Source organism: Pinus tabuliformis, chromosome 1_1 (genome assembly GCF_031772625.1).
Source record: "Pinus tabuliformis cultivar Carrire ecotype Pingquan chromosome 1_1, CPIR1, whole genome shotgun sequence".
NCBI classification, from domain to species: domain Eukaryota; kingdom Viridiplantae; phylum Streptophyta; class Pinopsida; order Pinales; family Pinaceae; genus Pinus; species Pinus tabuliformis.
Genome location: NC_142297.1, coordinates 643108896 through 643132703, shown reverse-complemented (window position 1 = coordinate 643132703; position 23808 = coordinate 643108896). Strand labels below are relative to the sequence as shown.

Sequence of the window (23808 nt, the reverse complement as noted above, 5' to 3'; positions counted from 1 at the left end):
ACCCTAGCTTTTTAGGGTTTGATGAATTAGGGTTTATGACAAAACCCTTGTAATAGTTAATGTAAGATCCTAGGAATGAGCCCTAGGTATATATGCTTTTGTATGATTAAAACCCTAGCTTGATCTAGTTGTTAAAGTTTTGATGTTTGTATAAAAGACAAAACCCTAGTAGAGATTGATTTAAGATTCTAGGGTATGATAATGAAACCCTAGATGTAAAATGCTTTCGCTATGATTGAAGTCCTAACTTGATCTAGTTGTTGATATCTAAGATTTAGTTTTGATGATGGAATCTAGGGTTTGTGACAAAAACCCAGCAGAGTTTGTTAGAGTCTAGGGTATGAAAGTTGTAACCCTTGTTGATTATAAACCTAACCAAGTTTAGGATTTGGATATCTAAAAGTTTGACTTCTTATTCAAAGCTTTGATAACCCTAGATGCTCCCATTATGATGACATATTAACCCTATATTGATAAAGTTAACTTCATGCTCTTGTATGTTTGTGCTTGGTTGTCCTTTTTGTTGAAGATTTGCAGGTACATAGTCTTCAAGATGTCGAAGATGCTTACCTACCTCATATTTGATGATGACTTGATAATGATGATGAGCATGATGAAAAGAGGGAGTTGTAAGCAGTGTGGAAAAAGTCCCGAAAAAATCGGGATTTATTCCTCAAAATACGATTTTTTGGGCTAAACGATTATATCGGCCGATTTTTTGGCGATTTTTTCATAAACGAAAAAATCGCGATATTATCGAATTAATCCCGATTTAATCGGGAGTCGATTGAAAAAATCGCCTTGCATTATGAACGCGTGGATAAAAACCCGGAAATCGTTCATTTCGGTTCATTTTCATTTCTCACTGTCTGTTTTGGTTGTTCCGCGCTGTGGACTCGTGGAGAATCAAGGGTTTCAAACTTTCAAGTTTCAGTTTGCATTTGCCGCAAGCCTCAAGGTATGCTCATTGCTCAGACTTCAGTGACCAGTCTTCAAAGTTCAGATTTAGAAATCCAAATCCGTTACCTGTAGGGCCTAGGCTGTTAAAAGTTACGTATTATGTAAACAGTAATATCATTATGATTAATATATAATATATATTTAATATTACATATGGCTAGCCGCTATGCGCATTGTGGGCAGCGGAAAATCCAAATTCCAAATTTGTTATAAACTTATATGACATATGTATTGTCACTTTCGATAACTTCTAATTCAGCAAGACATAATGCTCATGAGACATAACAATGAGTAAATCTATGCATAGTTGAATCGTGGAAGATTGAATCATAATAATGATGTGAAATCTGAACAATTTTTATTATACCATATGTTCTGTTAATATAAGATATGGCAGCCAATCTTAGGTTATCGTATGGAATATGAGTACAGGGAACCAACTGTAAATTAACAGTAGGGCAATGTTTCTGTCACCAGCAAGTGGATACCGATACATACTTCCAATAATGCCTTTTACAACAAATATTGTGACCTTTAAAACGTATTCATTGAGATAATAATAATATCAGTGAATTGGTAATTATCATAAAAATAATCATTGCACTCACATATACTGTTATAAATAATAAATATTATTTATTTTTATATATTTCCAAGCCCAGTCATATGACTCATATCCTATTCAAAATCTTCTAAAAAGCTACCGTATCCATGTCTGTCCCTGTATCTGTAATAAAAAGTTAAAAACAGTATAGCTGTTAACATATAATAATAAATATTAAATATATATGGCTTAAGTGTTCACTGTTCGGTGGGTCTAAAAATTTAAAAAATTAAAAATTAAAATTACTGTAAATTTGTAATTTAAATTTTAAATTTACTAATTTGTTTCTAAATTCTGAGTGCAATACAAATTAATAATTATATTTTGCTGATTTGAATTTGTTTCAATTTTTTTGTGCCCAGGTTTAAACTTTAAATTCAAGCTCAAAGTTTAAAACAAAATGCTGAGGATTTTGGATTCTATGTGGGAGTTTGGTGAGCCTGATGCTACACCCGAAACTGGGGGGGTCAATAGAATGTATTTGACTTGCAAGTTGTGTGGCAAGCATATGTCAGGAGGCATCAACAGATTAAAATTCCATTTGGGGCAAATTCTGGGGCAAAATGTTGAACTTTGCAAAAACACAACTCCAGAAATCATCCGACGGGCCATTCAATCATTGATGGATAAAGAGGAGGGAAAAGACACCAGGGCAGCAATAACAAAACAACTTGTAGGGGGCTCAAGAGTGGGGGGAATTGAGAGTGGCAGTGCTTCTACAGCAGCATCACCTTCCTCACCCATGGGTACTCATCCTTCTATCTCATCTTTTTTTGTTCCTAGAACAACAACTGGTTCACAACCTGGGATCAAATCATCAATGAAAAAAAGGAAAAGGCAGAAGCTGACAAGTTGGTCAGTAGGTGTCTTCTATGGAGTGATGTTCCTTTCAACATTGCCAAGACAAACCCATTTTACCAGCCTATGTTTGATGCTATTGCTGTCGTTGGCCCGGGGTACAAAGCCCCCACCTTTGCAGAATTGGGAGGGCCTCTTCTTCAAGATGAAAAGACTGAGTGCACTGCTAGATTGGCGAAGTTTAGGGCATCATGGGAGCACACTGGATGCACAGTCATGTCAGATGGTTGGACTGACCAGAAGGGTAGGACCCTTCTTAACTTCTTGGTTAGTTGTCCCAAGGGAACAATGTTTATGAAATCTGTTGATGCATCTGCACACATTAAAGATGCACCTACATTATGTGAGTTGTTGGACATCTTCATTCAGGAAGTAGGCCCAAGTAATGTTGTCCAAGTCATAATGGACAACGCTACAAATTATGTTGCAGCTGGCAAGATGCTTATGGAGAGGTATCCTAACTTGTTTTGGACACCTTGTGCTGCTCATTGCATTGACTTGATGTTGGAGGATATAGGTAAGATTCCTACTGTGAGGGATATTGTTGAATCATCCAAGAGCATAACAAAATTTATATATAATCATTCATCTGTGCTTAGCTTGATGAGAAGATTCACCAACAACGAAGAGTTGGTGCGGCCTGCCATTACACGATTTTCCACTACTTTTATATCTCTTCAGTCTCTGTTGAATTCTATGTGGGAGGTGAAGAGCATGTTTCTCTCAACGGATTGGCGTTCTTTATCTATTAGCCGCAAACCGGAGGGAGAGGGCATAGGCAGACTAGTTTCATATGATCAGAGCTTTTGGGCAGGAGTAGAGGAGGTGTGTGCCATTTTAGAACCTTTGGTAAAGGTTCTTCAGTTGGTTGATGGAGACAAGCCCGCAATGGGCTACTTGTATGAGGTCATGGATAGGGCCAAAGAAGCCATCTGTGCTTATTATGCAGATAAGGGAGACAAGGGGTTAGAGAAACAACAGGTCATATGGAGAGTGATTGATCAGCGATGGAACAATACCCTCCATCGCCCCATTCATTGTGCAGGTGTCTACCTCAACCCTGCATTTTCTTATGCTTGTGGTTTCAGATTTGATGCCGAGGTGATGGATGGATTCTTCACTTGTGTCGAGAGGATGGTGTCATCTGAGGAAGAACGTGAGGAGATTTCTAAAGAAATGGAGGTCTATAGGATGGGAAGTGGCACATTTGGTTTTAACATGGCTATTAAGAATAGGACGACCAAAATGCCAGGTAAGCTTCAGTTTGTTTCAAACTTTCAAGTTTAGAATTTCAATGTTTCTTTTTTATGTTTTTCATTTTTCTTTTAACTTGTAGATGCTTGGTGGACAAGCTATGGTGCCAGAGTACCCCATCTCCAAAAGCTTACCATTCGAGTGCTCAGCCAAACATGCAGTTCCTCTGGGTGTGAGCGCAACTGGAGTGTATTTGACAAAATACACTCCAAAAAGCGCAACAGGTAAAAACTAAAAAGATTTCAAATTAAATTTTTTGAATTTGTTTGATTAATTTTAATATTTAAATTTTCTAAGTACTAATTTACAATCTATGACCCTAATACAGATTGGAGTCCAAACGCCTCAATGACATGGTCTACGTCTACTACAATCTTCGATTGTGGGTGAGACAGCTTCAGAAACCTACTGATGTGGAAGCCATCTCATTGGACAATATTGATACCACCGCTTCATGGAGAGTCGAGACTGAGAGGCCGATCTTGGACTCGATCCCGGATTGGTTAGGTGTGGATCTAGAGGATGTAGCAGTTGCAGAGGAGGGAGAGCCAGAGATAGAGGAGGAGGAGGCGAAGAAACATCAAGGTCAGGAGGCAGTAGCAGAGCTAGATGAGGATGCTGAGGAGGAGGTGACACCATCTAGGATGGGCAGCAGCAGCAACATAGCATAGAGGCCACCTCTTCCATCCGCTTCTAGAGAACGATTGAGTCCATTTCATTTTGTATCCCCAGGGGCAGGGTCTTCTTCCTCTAGAGGAAAAGGCAAAGCCATTCCCTATTCCCGTAAAAGGGGAAGAGGATCTCAGTGACTAATTAGTGATTACTTGATGACTTTTAGATGACTCATGATGTACATTTATTATATTTTTTGTTGATATTTTGACTCTTGAGAGTTGAGACTCAAACAAGACTCAAAATTCAGGAGTTTGATCTGCAATAGAAGAGGAAGTGCAAAGGATAGAAAAGAGATGACAAAAGCTTAAACAACAACAAGAAACCCTAGCAAAGGAAGGAAGAAGTCTAGCTAAGCAAAGAAGGAATTTTTTCTCTTGATTTCAACACACGTGCAAATTTCTAGGGTGCAGGAAGGGGTCGAAGTTGTAGGTCTGCAGAAGGGCTGAAATTCTTCATGCAGGAGGCTGAAATTTTGTGATTGATGTAGTATATTGATGAAGTTTGACCTGAGTTGACTTTGGGAGTTTGGCTAATCATCTTGGGAGGCTGACTTGGTGGATTAGTTGAGGTATTTGTCTTGGTCTAAGGGTCTTGGTTGTCTCATATGATTTGGTTCTAAAGGAAGAGAACATAAGTTTTTGGGTTTCCCCCTAAAAGAGGGGTTTTGCCCTGGCTAGGAGCCTACATTTTGTGTCTTTGTTGTGTTGATCTTCATGTAATTATGTTTTTGGTAGTTGCTTAATGATAAGAAGATAATAAGAATTCAAAGAAATCATAAGTAACTATCAAGATCAGAAAATATTTCTGCCTTTATGATTTTCTAACATTTTTCACAAGCCTAAGCTTGTCCATTCTTCAAAGAAAGAGTGTGACTCAAGTTATTGACTTCTTCCATCCCAAGCAGCTTATCATACATTTCCTTGGACTTCTTCAATTTTGAAATATAAACAATCAAATGATCTCTCAATGAATCAATAATAATATTCTTGGCTTTGATCTCACCTTTCTTGTACTTAGCTTTGATAGAAGCAGAAGCATTCTTCAGGGGCTCAAGCACCTTTCCTTCCACATATTCCAAGACATCATTCTCATCCAAAGTCACATCCAACCTGGTTCTCCAAACTGCATAGTTAGATGAGTCATTCAACTTCTCTTCAATCTTGAAGTATGAGGTAGACATCTTGACCAAGTCAAATAAGCTCCTTCAAATCAAATTCCTTCAAAGGTGATTGCTCTTGTCTCCTTGGGCTTGTGTTCACCTCAGCTTTGATACCATGTTAATTTTCCAGTGTTTTATGCTTAACACAATCAATTATAACAATTCTTCTTCAATTAGCAATCAAATTTCAATCTTCTAGCAACAATAAAAAATTGTCGATAAAACAGTAAACCAAATGCACAATAGAAGACAGCCAAGAACAATAGAGAAACAGTGGTTTGGTCAAAGACCAGGGAAAAACCCCACAAAGGGAAAAACCCTTTCCAAATTCTTCTATTAGATTATCATCAAATGTTCAGCAAAGAGATACATAGTCCAAGTACATCAATAACAAGTCAAAGATCAATGCTTTGATTATCCAAACCAACCATACAATAACCAATCAAAGATAAGCCCAAAAGTCAAATCTGGTCAAAAGTCAAATCTGCAAATGGTGAAAGTCAACAGCAGTCACCCCTGCCCTAACCAGCCTACAGTCAATGGTCAACATGCCCAAAAAAATTCGGTCAAGGTAGCAAAGAACTCGACCTCCTTCCTTCAGTCAAAACCAGTCAAAACAGTCCCAAAATCTGCTCATAAAATTCTGGTCAAAGTCAAATTTTGACCTACAGAAACCCTAGCTCAGAAATGCAGTCACCGCTGGTCAACGATGCTCTGGAAGATCTCAGTCAAAGCAGCAGTCAACTTGGCCTTCCAAACAGATTCAAAATCCCAAGTCAAAGAAGGTCAAACCAAGTCCAAACACCAAATGTCAAAATGGTCAAAGGCCCAAAACAGAAGTCAACGTAGTCAACAGATTCTCTCTCTCTCTCTTCTTCACATGTGTGAGCTCGGACCTGCAATTTTCAGAAGTGGTCGAACCAATAGAAGATGAATGGATAAGTGATGAGATGCCTCCAAGTGATGTGACATGTGGTCTATTTATATGTGGTGGAGGATGAATTTCCTTGCTCAGGCTGAATTGTACTTTTGTGTAGATTTGGGTTTCACATTAAAAATAATATTTTCCCGTGAGCAAATTAAATTCTTCCAAGGGCTAGAAGGGTCTCCATAGGATGAGGAGAGCTTCCCAAAGGATGAAATTTCTCCCTAAGCTGCCAAATTTCAACACCTAGGGGGCTCATTTCTCCATTTTATACAATTATTATTTAAGATTGTTATGCCTTTGTATTTTATTGCATAAATCTGTTGTTGGGCAGTTATTTCACTCATATTTCATAGCCATAGTATTAGCACCTGTGGATACTTGATCCTAGTGTGTTTCCACTCCCCAATTGCTTGAAAGACACTCCAAACTTGTGTTTTCTGCAGATTTTCATCATTTACAGGTGCTAAAAGTACGGGATAGCAACAAGCTTGTCCCCTTTTAGGTCATACAATCAAGAGGAATTCAAGGAGAAACCATCTCACTTGGTGTATAAATCCTTACCTCAATTTGTGACATTAAAGGTAGTATCTATTTGAGGTATTTCATTCTTTCTCAAGTGTTGGTTTGTATTTTCTCCATTATTCATTTATATGTTTGATTTAGCATTTTTCATTAATTAACTCTTAACCTTCATCATATCTAGGGTTTCTAGACACTAGTCCACTAACTTCTTGGTAAAGCAATCTAGGTATTAGGATAACCCCCATGGCATTGTAGGAGTTGACCTAAAGTGAGAGGAGATTTTGCTGAAGTGACAGTGGGTACATCTCCTGTGTGCTTACAACTTAGCACCTTAACCAGACCTTGTTGAGGTTGCTAATCCAGATGGTAACAGCTACCAACCATTTTACCCCCTATAATTAGCAAAGGTGTCAAGATTAAGTAAAGACTGGAGGGAATATTGGACACTTACTCCATGCACATTAAATGACTACCTACCAATCCCCTTGTATATCATCGTCAATTTGTTTTAAGACCATGAGAGGGTTCTTTTTTGCATCTCATTTTGCTCATTTTACACAGGTAAAACTCATGCAAACAAAGACAACCAAGGGTTAATGCTGATATGCATCCTGTGAAGCAGCTGGAGTCTCATCCCTGGACTCAATTTCTTGAGACTATACCATATAGATCTTCAGAATTATGATGCCAAAAGAAAGGACTTTTACCTGTAAGCCTACTGTCATACTCAGAAGAGCAATGTTATTTTTCCCAGCCTTCAAAGAAATATCTTTTTCATACTTGAATTTGATATTGTCCCCATTCCCGGATGCACTTCCTGAAATAGAAGATAAGCAAAGATCATTATGCTTACAAAATTCAGATTGTGCATGTACAAAGATTCTAAAATACTTCAGGATTGAGATCCATAAAATAACTAGCCTTTTGGAAGTATTCAAACCACAGATTAATGATAAATTTACTCAATATTTTATATGTATTTATATAAACGTTAGCTTCATACCCTTCAAAAAATTCCGAAACAGCATTCTCTACATGAGAAAAAGTGAAATTTCTCTAAAGAAATATACAGATTCTTATTGACAAAAAACGTCCCCATAAAAACTGAAAACATGTTCCAACATTTCCCTCCATATATAGCTAATGGAAATGAACCCTATGCTTCCTTTATCTCTGAATGCAAGCTACAAATTTACTGAATAATTCCAACCTTCATAACGACTTGGTGGATATCATTCCAGAATCCTTACGTTTGCAAAGCACAGATGATCAAGTTCAGCTAATAATCGAATCCTATTTTTAACGAAGTAGGAAAATCGATACAAACTTACAAACAAAAAGAACCCAATCAATATATACATGCTTGGTCTTTGACTACCTATATCAAATATCAGGGATCACTGCAAGTTTGCTTAGAAAGTATGAACTTAAATACTTGGGATGTAGCATTGATTGTAGAGGAATGACAACAGGTATTGATTAACTTTCAAATCTATATCATATTGTCTTCCATGGAAAGTGATCTGTCTTGATTTCATCAGAGAATGAGAAGATTCTTGAGTGGAAAAGACTGCTGACAGACCATACAAAGCAAACCAGACAATTGAACTAATGCTGTTTTGCAATAAAAGAAAATCAATTGTAGTTCACTTTGTTTCAGTACTTATTACTAGTATTTTCAGAATGGAAATTCCAAATCATATTTAAAATGTGTAGAAGCCTGCTTTCTCTAGGTCTCTTGGTACATACCTACAAACTCCTGATTAATAAATACATGCATTGCATGTCCCCTTGACTCGACTATGAGAACAGGCGGGACCCCATTGCCAAAAAAAGGTTCTTTTTCATCAACCTGCACGCTGCCACTCATAAAATGGATTGTATAAATCAATGCTCAATAGTGAAGATCCTCTAAAATCCTCTTGTAACTATTATTTCCCGGTTTAAATGTTTCATTTTATACATATTGTAAATGCTTTCATACTGAAACCACTTCATTATTAAAACTAATTTAAGTGTAAAATATTATGGGTAAAAAAATACAACTAATAACATAAAGTGAAACCAGAAGAAGCTCCACAAAAGGATGTTGAAGAAACCACTACTAACAGTTCAACCAGGATTGCAAATATCACGATTATATCACCAATATCATGATATAATGTGAGATTTCAAAGATAGCTATATTATCACCTCAATATATTGCAATACTTTTAAAATTTGAATATATTGCAATATTTTGAAAATACCAAGACATACCTGCAAAACACCACATGATGATGGAAAATATAGGAGAGATACAACATGCTAGCAGCTAACTTAATGATTGACCCCACGCAACAGGGACAACAAGAGGAAATTCAGAAAATGAACAGCAAGGGATTGAGAACAAAGGAGTTACTCATTATTACAATCACCAATAAAAGGTCTAGAGGGAGGGGTTGCTGTAGATGTTGAAAAAAAAAATGTGGCCAATTCTTTCTGATATTTTCCACAATGTTGCTGATAAGTTCTTTCTGTACCCACAGCAACATGTTTGACAACAAAATATTCGTAACATCAAGTTCAATGCTTAATAAATAATAGAATGCTCCTACCAAACCAACCAGAAAACTAGAATAGGAGAGTATTCAGGGGATGCAGAATAACAATCATAGTGAAATACTGCCTACAATCACAAAAATGATTCAAAGCCACTAAACATCTAAATATGAGACAGGAAACATTCATCTATGTTATGCAAACATTCTAACTGTTGAATGGTGTTGTCATTGATGCCAACGTCTGTGATTGGATGCTCTTAATATTTGTCTAGATTTGTTAAATTTGGCAACTAGGGCCAAACTTCACCTTGGACAGCTCATATGAGGCAGCTGATATTTTTATTGGATTCCCCTCTCCTTGAGGTGTAGGATTGATCTAAAGATCAATCTCATTCTGACATGTACAAATGGAATTATGAATCTATTTTTGTTTATGGACAAATTGTCAAGGTCGGCCAACAAACTAATGTAGGCTCAGAAGCCCAACAGTTACGTCTATTCATCCTCAACGTTTGCATATAAATACAAGGTGCCTCCTCCTCATTTAGACACTTCACTCACTCACATATCTCTCTCCCCTTCATTGATTGGGTACAGATTTCTGAGGCAACTCTCGACACGTGCGAAGAAGGGCAGTTCTGTTCCAGCGATTGACCAGCGTTGACCGAAGTTGCAGGAAGTGTTTTGAGTAGCGTTGACCTGTTTGACTACGTTTTTGTGAGGGATATCTCTATTTGTGCATGCCGCATTTTTGGGCACGGAAATCGAGGCAGACCGTACTGTTTGACCAGCATTGACTGCAGAAGGGTTAGATTGCAGCGTTGACATTCGTTGACCAGATTTGACCGGATATTTTCAGACTTTTTTTGGGCTGATTTGATTTGCTATTGGAGGCCGAGTTGACCAATTTTGACCGAGCTGTTTTTGAGGTCAAATTCTGCCTTGTTGACCAATGTTGACTTTCTGGTTAGGGCTTTCCGTAGCTTTTGATTGTTGGGACAGATTTCACTATGATTGGGCAAGTGAATATTGCACATTGTACTCTCCCTCTCTGTGTTGAACTTTTGAAGAATAATAAGAAGAATTGAATAAAGGGTTTCCCCACATTGGGGTTTGTCCGTGGCTGGCGCCATATCTTGTGTCCTCTTGTCTTGGGTTGTCTTCTACTGTTATTGTTTATGTTCTATCTGCATTTTACTATCATGTTGATGTGATTGCTAATCTGGATATTGATATTGGGCTAATAAGAAAATTGAAGTAAAATTGTTCTTAAGCATAGAACATACCATTGTTATCTAAAATTAACATGGCACCAAAGCTGAGGTGAAGACAAAGCCCAAGCAAGAGTGAAAATAGAAATCTGTTATGCAACCAGTTCACAAAATAGAAGAATGAGATAGATCAATGACTTCAAAAGTAGCCTCTTCGAGAGGGCAACCTCCTTTACATTACACAAATGAACAATTCTTGGATGATACAAATAATAAGACCTCCTTTCTATATATAGTGGGCAATTGGGTCACAATATAATCAGAGCCGACAAAACACAAATAACGTAAGGGCATAACAATAGCAATAGTGGGCTTTTATGGGGCACAATAATAACAATATGGGGACAACATGGGCACAACAATAACAATAAGGGGCTACAATGACAATAATAATAAGGGCAAACAGTAGTATTATAGGGACCCAACAGAATCCTTAAAAAAAAAATTAAATCAATATTAAATTATTTTATGTATATTTTAGTGGACCAAGTCATTGAAATCACATCACTCTAAGTCAACTGAAGTATGAGTCCAAGTAGACCCTCAAATGATTCGAAGACAAAGTTTGAGCTTAAAAATCATGGCTCCATCATAAGCTCAAAAAGTATGCATGAGTTTCATGTAGCAAGAAGGTAAGTGCTCCACATGAAACCCCAACCCACATCATTATAAACTACTCCATGTGACAAAGTGAGCCACAAAAGCAAGAGTGCTCACATCATAAGCCTCCATCTAGGTCAACATGGGTAAACTAGCTATCGTATGGGATAGGATTACAAAAAAATATATGATAAAGGGGAGCCCTTTACAAACAATGGTAGCCAACATGGGTCAACTAGTCATTGTGAGGGTAAGGATTACAAAAGAAAAATATGAAAAAAAGGAGACAACTAGATTCAAGGGTTGTAGGGTGGTGGAAGACAAAGATTGGAGTCTCCTTTAGGTTGTAGCATGAGAACAGTGCGGGGTGGCAAGGTGGTGCAAGGGCAAGTTGGAGCCTGTGCAGGGTGTTGGAGCATCCTTTCAGTTGAAGTTGATAAAACCAAGGCATTGGAGTGTCCTTCCAGTTGGATTTGGTAAATTAGGGCATTGGAGTGTCCTTTCAGTTGGAGTTGATAAATCAGGGCCTTGGAGCATCCTTTCAGTTGGAGCTAATTGTTGATTTGGGGTAGCATCAGATGTGCTCTAGCCATGAAAATTGGTGGAGAGGCTAAAGCACATGATCTCTCCAAGACCCAGAAATGAACCCGATTTGGGAGATATTAAAATAATTAATATTTTTAATGGAGTTCCTAAGTCTAAACTTAGGAAAAATAAAGTATTAATGGGTAAAACTAGTTTAGAAGGTTCCAAAAGCCATGGATCAAGCCAAATCTAAACTTAGTCGTTGATTAGAGATTTAATCTTGGTCGTTGAATGACCAACGAGAAAAGTATAAGAAGAGGCTTGAGGGTTAGTTGGAAGATATGCCAGAGTGATCAATCATTCCTTTTGCTAGAACGGGGTTGCTAAGAAAAAGTGAACCAATGATCAGCAGCGAGGGGCAATAAGTACTGGACAGAGAGGCAGAGACAGTACTGAGAGACTAGCATAGAAGCAGGGAAAGTGAGAGCAGCAACCAGTTCAGGCCACACAAAGCCTAGCAGAGACAGCGCAGAGGCCAGAGCAACTGCGTCATCTACGCAGAGGCTGCTGGAGTGACGCAGAGTGTCCTAGAGGCTGCGCAGTGCCTCAAAGGGCTGACACAGAGGGTCCTGGGCTGACGCAAGTCAGCAGGAGGCTGACACAGAGGCCAGAAGGGCCAGCATTGAGCTTCAGAGTCGCCAAAGTGGGTTTCGTGGGACCAGATTTCTGAATACTTGTTTCTGAATATAGAGGTGTTGCTGTCATGTATTTTTCTCTGTCAGATGAGCCAGTTAGGCACCCAGATGTACTCAATGAAATACTACATAACAATAAACCCTCAAGATAGTTGCACTGGTTTTCCCGCATTGGGTTTTTCTGGGGACATTTGTCCAAAAATAACGGTGTCACTTGTGTGTTTGTTTTCTTTCAGCTAATGATCTGTAGATGTTGTGACTGTATTGTGTTTATTTCGGTATTTAAATGTTTTAAATAACTTGTTCAGAATTTACAAGTAAAAGAACTAAACCAGCAAAATACAATTTAATTTTCTAACGAATAGACTTAGAAATTCAACATGGTATCAGAGAGTGGTTACAAATCACGGGAGAGTTGAAGGCATCAACTAAGCAGAGCATTTGCAGCAGAATCAACTGTCCCGAGTGACAATAGTTGACATAGAGGGGCTTTGTCATCAGTCCGAGCCAGAGAATGGCTAGCACAGAGGCTGAGGAGGACAGATAGAGGCTCAAGCAGACACCAGGTGGGTTGACACAGTGGCTGAGGGAGCTAATTTTGTTGTAGCCGATACTGCGCAAAGCCTAGAGGCTAAGTCCTTCAGTTGCTGGGGCAAACGAAACTATGGGCAATTCGCGGGAGAGAAGCTAGTGGGGTACTATGGTCATAACAGTACCTAACACGGCAAGACCAAGGTAGAGAAAGTTGTTGCCGAGGTGGATTTCTAACCAAGGAATCTGGATTAGTGTTGCAGTTCCACAGACGATCGGAGAGGGGCAACTTGACAGTTGGCAAAAGGATCTCCAAGAGGGAAATCAAGACTCAAAGGGAGTCCAGAAGAGAACTTCCAGACGGGAAGTAGAGAGACTCAGCAGGAGTCGAACCGAGAACTTCCAGGCGGGAAGTAGAGAGACTCGGAAGAGTCAACAGAGAAGAGCAGAGAGATGGTCGTGAATGTGTTGAGGGATCAAGATAGGCTGGACGAAGCGTCCAACTTTGTGGTCTGGAAGACCAGGATTCTGTCCATTCTAGACAGACATCGCATCAAGGGCTTCGCCTTAAGAGTAATGGCTATCTCAGTTGACCCGGTAGCTAATGAAAGGTACAAGGAAGCAATGGCCAAGGCAAAGTGCATCATCCTTGATGTGGTCAAGGATCATGTGGTCCAACATATTGCCGAGAAGGAAACGACAAAGGAGATGTGGGACACCGTGAAGACATTGTACCAACATACTTCTGTGCAGAGGAAGATGTTATTGGAGAATTAGCTAAGGTCATACTAGATGCAGAAGGGGGAGCAGATAGATCACTTCCTCGGTCGACTGAAGGAAATCCGGGACCAACTGAATTCCATAGGAGCCACGCCGGATTAGGAGTTCATGGTGAGGACCGCACTTAATGTAGTCTCTGAGGAGTGGGAGACATTTGTCTAGAGCATCCTGCGCAGGGCGAGTCTTCTATATTGCGAAGAACTATGGGCGGCTCTTCGCCAAGAGGAGATCAGATGGTTGAGCAAGACGAGAAGCAGCAGCAAAGGAGTCTGGATCAAGAAGGAAGAGGAAGAGGATGCAGCTCTGCCATCTGTGGGAAAGCAGGAGAAGAGGAAGTAGAAGGACCTCTCCAAGGTCAAGTGCTTCCATTGTGGGGAACCGGGTCACTATGCGAACCAGTGTCCGTGGAAGAAGAGTAAGGGAGAGGCTTCCGACTCGAAGGCAACACCAACGAAGGCAGCGAAAGAAGTCAAGGAGGATGATGATTGTGCCATGAGTGCTCATGTGCCACTAGAGAAGAAGTGAGGAGCCATCGAGTTGTAGTCAACGAACTACAGGCAATGAGGGGCAGCATCCTTGAGGTACCCAACCTCTTGAATTATACCTTGCTACGGGAGCCCCGAAGAGGAGTAGCAGGACTGGCGGATGTTGATAGAGACGGATGTGGATGAAGTGGCAGAGAGTGCTACAGTGCAGGAGTCTGGGGCAATGCGAGGCTAGCAGGCTGCAACAGTGCGAGAGGCACGGGAGTGTTGCAACGGTGCAGGACGGCACAGAGAGGTGTGCAACGGTGCAAGATGCAAGGAGTTGTTGCAGCAACACAGAGGTCAATAGAGGGAGCACTTGTTAGCAGCAAAGGGAGCTTCAACATCGGGATTGTTTCTAGCCTGACATGGATGTCAGAAGTTGGGTGGTTCAGTTATTTAATTCTCAATAATTAAGTTGTAGTGCAGTAGCACAATGCGGCATGAAGAGAGGGGGATGTAGTGTAGATGTAGTGTTGGGAGGATGGACCAGCAGCAACATGGATGCAGAGGGATCTGTCGTACAGATGCAGTAGTGGCAGTGGCAAGGCCATGGGCAACAGTACAGAATGCAACAGTGCAGAGGATGTTGGGCGGGGAGGCCTATCATTAGCACAGGTACTAGTGTCAACTAATCAGGGTGATGTTCAGTGTGGAGTATTAGTAGAGCATACTCCTCGCTAAGAGGGAATGTTGATTTGGGGTAGCATCGGATGTTCTCTAGCTATGAAAATTGGTTGAGAGGCTAAAGCACATGATATCTCCAAGACCCAGAAATGGTTTGGACATATTGTACCCGATTTGTGAGATATTAAAATAATTAATATTTTTAATGGAGTTAATAAGTCTAAACTTAGGAAAAATAAAAGATTAATGGTTATTAATATAAAACTGTGTTAGAAAGTTCCAAAAGCCATGGATCAAGCCAAATCTAAACTTAGTGTTGATTTGGGGTAGCATCGGATGTGCTCCAGCCACGAAATTTAGGTTGGGGCACATGAGATCTCCAATACCCAGAAAGGGTTTGGGCAGATTCTAAACAAATCAGGAGATATTAAAATAATTAATATTCCTAATGGAGTCCCTAAGTCTAAACTTAGGGAAAATAAAATATTAATTTGTATTAATATGAATCTGTGTTAGAGTGGTCCAAAAGACATCAAGCCAGATCTAATCTTAGTCATTGATTAGGGACTTAATCTCAGCCGTTGATATGTCAACAGGAAAAGTATAAGAGGAGGCTTGAGGGTCACTTGGAGAGAACACTAGAGTGATCAGTCATTCTATTCTCTAGAGTGGGGTTTGCTAAGAGAGATAGAATTAGTGATCTGGAGAGCAGCCGAGGGGCATTGAGTACAGAGAAACAGAGATTGTGTCGGGAGAGCAGTGCAGCAGCCAAGGAGAGTGACATAGAGCCAACAAGGGCTCACGCAGGGCCACGCAGAGGCAGCCAAGTGTTGCGTAGAGCACCAGAGAGGCCAGCGTGTCTGACGCAGGGCCTCCTAGGGTTGACGCAGACCAAGAAAGGTTGGCGCAGGTCCAACGTGAGACAGAGAGGGGTTGACGCAGTCTATATTGGGCAGACGCTGGGGTTGCAGAGCAGTTTTGTGCTGAGGAGCTGCCGGAAGGATTTTCCGAGGTTTCAGCCAGGATATTTCTCTCAAACTGTGAGGTACAACTGCTAAGAAACAAGAACAAACACACCACATGACACCATTATTTTTGGACCAACGTCCCCAGAAAAACCTAATGCGGGAAAACCAGTGCAGCTATCTGAGGGTTTTCTTATTAAGCAATATCAGAGTACAATCTGGGTGCCGAAACTGGCGTACCCAACAGAGAATTTCCTTAGCAGCTATACCTCACAATTTGAGAGAAATCTCCTGGCTAAAACCCCGGAAAATCCTTCCGGTAGCTCCTCAGCACAAAACTACTCTACAACCCCAACATCTGCCCAATCTAGACTGCGTCAGCCCCTCTTTGTCTCACGCTAGCCCCGTGTCAGCTTCCTGGGCCTCTGTGTCAGACAAACTGGCCTCTCCGGTGCTCTGCGCAGCACTTGGCTTCCTCTGCGTGAGCCCTTGCTGGCTCTGCATCACTCTCCTTGGCTGCTGCGCTGCTCTCCCGCACAATCTCTGCCTTCTCTGTTTCTTTGTACTCAATGCCCCTCAGCTGCTCTCCCAATCACTAATTTTGTCTCTCTTAGCAAACTCCGCTTTAGAGAATAGAATGACTGATCACTCTGGTGTGCTCTCCAAGTGACCCTCAAGCCTCCTCTTATACTTTTCCTGTTGACATCTCAACGGACGAGATTAAGTCCCTAATCAACGGCCAAGATTAGATCTGGCTTGATCCATGTCTTTTGGATCATTCTAACACAAATTCATATTAATACACATTAATATTTTATTTTCCCTAAGTTTAGACTTAGGGACTCCATTAAAAATATTAATTATTTTAATATCTCTTGATTTGTTTAGAATCCACCCAAACCCTTTCTAGGTATTGGAGATCTCATGTGCCCCAACCTCTCCACCAAATTTCGTGGCTAGAGCACATCCGATGCTACCCCAAATCAACACTCCCTCTTAGCGAGGATTGTGCTCTAGCAATACTCCTCACTGAGTATTACTCTGATCATCCGGCATCAGTACCTGTGCTGATGCTAGGCCATCCTGCCCAACATTCTCTGCACTACTGCCTCCTGTACTGTTGCCCATGGCTCTGCCACTGCCACTGCTGCATTTGTACGACAACTCCCTCTGCATCCATGTTGTTGTTGGTCCTTCCTCCCAGCACTGCATCTGCACTGCAACTCCCTCTGCATTTGTGTTGTTGCTAGTCCTTTCTCCCAACACTGCATCTGCATTGCACCTCCTCTCATCATGTTGCATCGTGCTACTCATTGTTGGACTGCAACTCAGTTACTGAGAAGTAAGTAACGGATCTCCCAACTGACCTCCTTGTTGGGCTAGAAACACCCACTGATGTTGAAGCTCCCTCTACCGCTGACAAGTGTTCCCTCTATCTGACCTCTGCATTACTGCAACAACTCCCCGCATCTTGCACCATTGCACACCTCTGTGCCTTCCTGCACTGGTCGAACACTCTTGTGCCTCTTGCACTGCTGCAGCCTGCTAGCTCTGCGCTGTCTTGGGACTCTTGCACTGTAGCCCTCTCTACCACCCCATCTGCATCCATCTCTACCCACCCACCTAGTCCTACTACTCCTTGTTGGGGCTCCCATAGCAAGGTCTAATCCAAGAGGCTGGGTACCTCAAGGATCCTACCCCTCATCGCCTGTAGTCTGCCTGACTACGGCTCAATGTCTCCCCAATTCCTCTCACGTGGCGTGTGTGCACTCATGGCACAGTCATTGTCTATCAAAACTTCCTTCTCTGCCTGTGCTGGCACTACCTTAGTCTCGGAAGACTCGCCCTTACTCTTCTTCCTTGGGCACTGGGTCACATAATGAACCATCTCCCCACAGTGGAAGCGCTTGATCTTGGAGAGATCTTTCTTCTTCCGCTTCTCCTGCTTTCCCTCAAATGCTAGGGCCACATCCTCCTCCTCCTGCTGAACTTTGATCCCTTTGTTGCTGCTACATGTCTTCGACTGTTGTCTAATCTCTACCTGGTGAAGAGCTGCCCACATCTCGTCCCAAAGTAGGAGAGTCCCTCTGCCCAGGATACTCTAAACAAACACTTCCCAATCTTCTAAGACAACATTTAAGGCTGTCCTCACCATAAGCTCCTGATTTGGTGTCACTCCTATAGCAGTCAACTGGTCTCGGATCTCATTTAGTCCTCCGAGGAAGGTATCAATCGATTGACCCTTCTTCATCTAATACAACCTCATTTAGTTCTCGAGCAACATTCTTCTCTGCACAGAAGTATGCTGGTACAGGTTCTTGAGAGCCTCCCACATCTCAACTGTCGTTTCCTTCTCGGCTATATGTGGTGCCACATGATCCTTGACCCCGTCAAGGATAATGCACTTGGACCTCGCCATCGCCTCTTCATACTTGTCATTATCATTGGGGTCGACTGGGATAGCTATAACCTTCAAGGCAAAGTCCTTGACACGATTCATGTCAAGCATTGATAAGATTCTGGCCTTCCAGACTACGAAGTTCAATGCCCCGTCCAGTCTATCCTGCTCTCTTACCGTATGTAGTGCCATGACGCTCCTCTACTTCCCTCCTGGAAGTTCTCTGTTCGATTCCTCTGAGTCTCTACTTCCCTTCTGGAAGTTCTCTTCTGGACTCCCTCTGAGTCCTGATTTCCCTCCTAGAAATCCTTTTGCCGCTTGTTGAGATGCCCCTTACTCTGATCGTCTTGTGCAACTGCACTGCTAATCCAGGTTCCTCAGCTAAAAACCCTTAGTAACAACTCCTCTGGCCCTGCTCTGTCAGGTACTGTTCTAACTACAGTACCTCACCAGCTCCACTCTGCAATATTTCTGCAGCCTTCTAAAATCTAGCAACTGCCTCTCTGTGAACTGCATCAGCCCCTCTCTGCCTCACACTATCTCTGCGTCACCCCAGATGGGTCTGTGTCAGCCCTGGGATGCCCTGCATCAGCCCTCTGGCCCTCTACGTCAGCAACGCTGACCTCTTTGAGGTTTTGCGCAACCCCTGGCTTCTTCTGTGTGGCTTTGGTTGGCTCTGCGTTACACTTCTTGGCTTCTGCGTTGCTAGAAACAGCTTTTATCGGACCGGGATAGCTATTTGCTGCTACTATTGCTCCACTCAGCTGATGTCTTTTAGTCCTCCTGTGATCTACAATCACACTTTGATAACCACTATTGCTCCACTCGGTTGATGTCTTTCAGCCCTCTTGTGATCTACAATCATGCTCTGATACCACGTTGAAGTTTCTAAGTTTACTTAATTTAGAAAACCTTCATGCACTTTTTCTGATTTATTCCTACCTACTTGTTATTTTCCTTTAACAAGTTATTTACAAAGTAAATACTGAAAATAAACACCAGTGCATGCTCAACATATTACAGATCAGCAACTAAAAGAATCAAGAACAAACACACCACATGACACCATTATTTTTGGACCAATGTGCCCAGAAAAACCCAATGCGGGAAAACCAGTGCAGCTATCTGAGGGTTTTCTTATTAAGCAATATCAGAGTACAATCTAGGTGTCGAAACTCACCTACCCAACATAGAATTTCCTTAGCAGCTATACCTCACAGTTTGAGAGAAATCTTCTGGCTGAAACCCCGGAAAATCCTTCCCGCAGTTCCTCAACACAAAACTGCTCTACAACCCCAGCGTCTGCCCAATCTGGACTGCGTCAGCCCCTCTCTATCTCACGTTGGCCCTGAGTCAGCCTTGCTTGGCCCGCGTCAGCCTCAGGAGGCCCTACGTCAGCTTCCTGGGCCTCTGTGTCAGACACGTTGGCCTCTCTGGTGCTCTACGCAGCACTTGGTTTCCTCTGTGTGAGCCCTTGCTGGCTCTACGTCACTCTCCTTGGCTCCTGCACTGCTCTCCCGACACAATCTCTGCCTTCTTTGTTTCTCTGTACTCAATGTCCCTCAGCTGCTCTCCAAATCACTGATTCTATCTCTCTTAGCAAACCCCGATCTAGAGAATAGAATGACTGATCACCCTGGTGTGCTCTCCAAGTGACCCTCAAGCCTCCTCTTATACTTTTCCTGTTAACATCTCAACGGCCAAGATTAAGTCCCTAATCAACGACTAAGATTAGATCTGGCTTGATCCATGTCTTTTGGACCATTCTAACACAGATTAATATTAATACACATTAATATTTTATTTTCCCTAAGTTTAAACTTAGGGACTCCATTAAAAATATTAATTATTTTAATATCCCCTGATCTGTTTAGAATATGCCCAAACCCTTTCTAGGTATTGGAGATCTCATGTGGCCCAACCTCTCCACCAAATTTCGTGGCTAGAGCACATCCAATGCTACCCCAAATCAACACAGCGCTAATCAGCCACCTCTTCAACTCGACCTACTTCAACAACCTATGTCCTAACTGCGGCTCACCTTTAGAGGGCCCTTTAACCCCTCGACCTGACATGTTTAGCCTTCTTAGGCCCTCAGCCTACTCTATTTCAAGTCCTCAACCAATTTGTTCCTCCTACGACATACCTGCAGCCCTCCACTTCAGACCTCGCACTCCACAAAACTCAACTTCCTGCTAGCTAACAGATCTTGGCCTCTTCCCTCCTTGGAAACAACCTCCTTAAGTTTGCCTAAACACATAAACTCGACCTCTTCCTTATTGCAGCTCCTCTAAGGATGTCTAGGTTATGTCTCTTCTAGCCTCCTCACACAAATGAAGTCCTTCTCACTTGATGATCCTAAGCCTCTCCATTGGCTTATATTTATACTTGCCCAAGGGATGCAAACCCCCAAGGATCATGTACCTTGGCCTTGCTAGCCGATCTGAGCCTACATGACACATAATTAGATTAAATTGATTCTCCCAATCTGAGCCTACATGACTTATAATTAGATTAAATTCATTCTCTTGGGTTCTAAGCCCACTCTTTGGCATCAAAACCCTAAACTTTGGGTATCTTTCCCACAAGCTCTCTTTTTGTGGATTTTCTACACTTGGAAATACCTTCTGAGCTACCCAAATTTCAACATTCATCCTGAATTGTTGTTTTTCTATTTAGGCATCGGAAGCTAAGTTAAGGACCTCCTTAGTGTCTGACATCCAATTTTCTTCCATTTAGAAATTTCTTTTTGAAGGGATGGTTTTTAAAAGGGTAGCTCCAACTCTATCCCTGGTTTTAGCCTTTACAGTTTCTTTCCATTTGAAATAGTGGAGATTGTGAATATTTCATTCCTATTTGATTGCAAGACTAAAAAGAATTTGTAAATTTTATTGTTCTATTGCAAGTTACAGCTAATGAGTTTCATATGAGGTTTCAAGGCATCATTAAATTTAAGTATTTGGTATCTGATGGGAATGCTTACTATTCTATCATTGTATTTAAGGGAATCCTTGGTTTCTTTTCCATCTCTCCTTTGGAAAAAAGGCTTTAGTTTCATTTGAGGAGGAACTCTTCTATCGTGCGTTTAGTTCATCCCAATCTTTGAAGGGTTTGTTTGTTTCTATATTATTCTACTACTCTTTTTCACATATTTTAAGGTGGAGGATTGCTATGTCCAATCTAGCTTCTCCAGATCATGTAGTTGGAAATAGGGAACCAACATTTTTAAGCTATGCTTTTAAAGTGGATCAACTCCCTTGCCCATGAAACTCAAGGAAGGTACACATTTGGACTTTTATGTTCAAGTTCTCCATCAATTGTGTGGCATCTTTTCTCCAAGTTATTCTCCCTCTTTTTGTAGAATATTTGTCACTGAATTCAATGTTATTCCTTGCATTTTGTGGCTTTAAATAATTTATCTCGACTATTAACTATGTTTTGCAATTCATTTGTCCTTCAATGTCAATGAAGTTACCAGAGTGGCTATTTTCTTTGGCCATTATTCCTAAAGGTTGGTTAGGAGAAAACAGTTTCTAAACACTTTACTACCATTATCACAAACACACTCAACCACAACAGTAATTTAAATATGGATAGAAACAAAGAAAGAGCAAATTAGAATCCTATGTAACCTACTCAAGCTCTAAGGAGAATCAATGGGCATTCTTTACATTGGGAACCTTGAGTGATGCTTCATCCCTTACATTGAGGTTCAGTAAATAATGATCATCGATTACCCCTAAGGACTTAGTAGGCCGCATAGCATTTGCAACCCATTACCCTCTGAAAATGCATATTTCATTTCACCTTTTCATGGGCCTTTCTTCTCTCACAAAGCACATCAGAATATCCTTGGAGTTCAGTAGCAATTACTAGCTAATGAAGATTTCATGTTGGCACACTCGGCAAAATTGAGGAAGGAAGCACCAAAACATGAATGCTCTACTTCAGGAGAGGTCAAGGGCATGGTTTATGGCAAGATGAGGATCAAGCAAAGCCCAAGGAGATGAATGCCCTACCTTGTTTAGGCTCTACAACATGATACAAGGCAAGCAGAGGCATTATAAGCATCAAAGATTGAACACCCTCTTCAAGGAGGTAGTTAAAGCATGTTGAAGACAGGAAGAAACCCCTACGAGAGAGTTTTTGCCCATTTGGAGCCATATTTCACCTTTTGAGGCATTTAGAGGTGAGAATACGTTGTTTCAAGCCTATTCTACATATTTGGAGGTAAAGTCTTCCCATGAGGAAGTGCCATGTATCATCATTGGACAGTTTAATCATAACGGAAAGGCATTTGCTTATGAAGGTGACAAGTGGTATTATGGGCCCTTTGCATGCACCTGAGGGAAAAAGAAGCAAAACAACCTTCATGAATGAACCCCAAAACATGACATGTGGCAAAGGAAAAGGTTAAAGGAAGAATGCCCTAGCTCAAGTTCGTGCCAAGTGGAAGTAGAAGTTCTTGAGTGGTCAATGGAGGTCCCTTGAAGAGGAGCATTCCACTACAAAATCAAAAAGAGTTATATTTTGGCTTGCTTAAACATACTCAACCCTTTAAGGAGGGACACCCTCCTCAAAAGAGTGTCAAAGTATATTAAGAGGTTTATGAGCCATTTCACATGGTTCAAGATGCATTGACACTATTTGGAAGAGTTATCTCAGAGGAGGAGATCCATAAAAACCTAAAAAGCACCCTAATTACAGGTTTTTCTAGTTCTTTATTATTATGATTTTATTCAGTAGACCTTCATCTGGAAGGTATAAATATATGAAATGTTTACTTGCAAAAATGGCATGGTTGGAAGAGTGGGAGTTCCCCTCCAAGCTTAATTGAAGATCTGTTGGAGAAACAAGTTAAGGGACATGTCAATGTGTAGTTCCTCATCTTTCTTTGGTTTTCTTAGGTTGATTTCATGGCTATAAGTTACTGTGAAAATTTCAAATCTGAAATCCTATTGCAGCAACTGGAATTTATTTTTCTAATTGTTAATTAATTTAGAAATTTATCTACTACGATAAATATCAAATACATCACACTGCAACCTTCACAAATAAAATTGCGGAAGAAAATAGCGCTGGAAAACAAGAAAATTCTAGCACACACACGAAAATTGACACAGCTATTTTTGGACAAATGTCCCTAGAAAAAACCCAACTTGGGAAAACCGATGAAGCAGTTAAAGGTTTTATTATTATGCAGCAGTGAGAAATTCTTAGTACAATCTGGATATCGAAAACTGGCAATCCTGTAGAGAAAATACTAGCAAAAATATCTTGAGGGAAATTTCAAATTACCCTCACCCTGAGCAATCCTGGCACCTAACTGCCGTTGAAAAGCAAGTCGTTCAACTAGGTCTACAGAGGCTTTTCATCAACCTAAAGCTGC

General features: G+C 41.0%; 1 protein-coding gene across 1 annotated transcript in view; it reads right to left on the bottom strand.

Annotated features, from left to right (window-relative positions):
- The window catches only part of LOC149214987 (beta-galactosidase 3-like), a 189852-nt gene that overhangs the window by 57333 nt on the left and 108711 nt on the right, over positions 1 to 23808 (bottom strand). The window contains exons 10-11 of the mRNA XM_089389578.1: positions 8710 to 8819; positions 7668 to 7777 (exon numbers count right to left, since the gene is read on the bottom strand). Coding sequence (XP_089245704.1) covers positions 7668 to 7777; positions 8710 to 8819 — 220 coding nt within the window. The remainder of the gene's footprint in view (positions 1 to 7667; positions 7778 to 8709; positions 8820 to 23808) is intronic.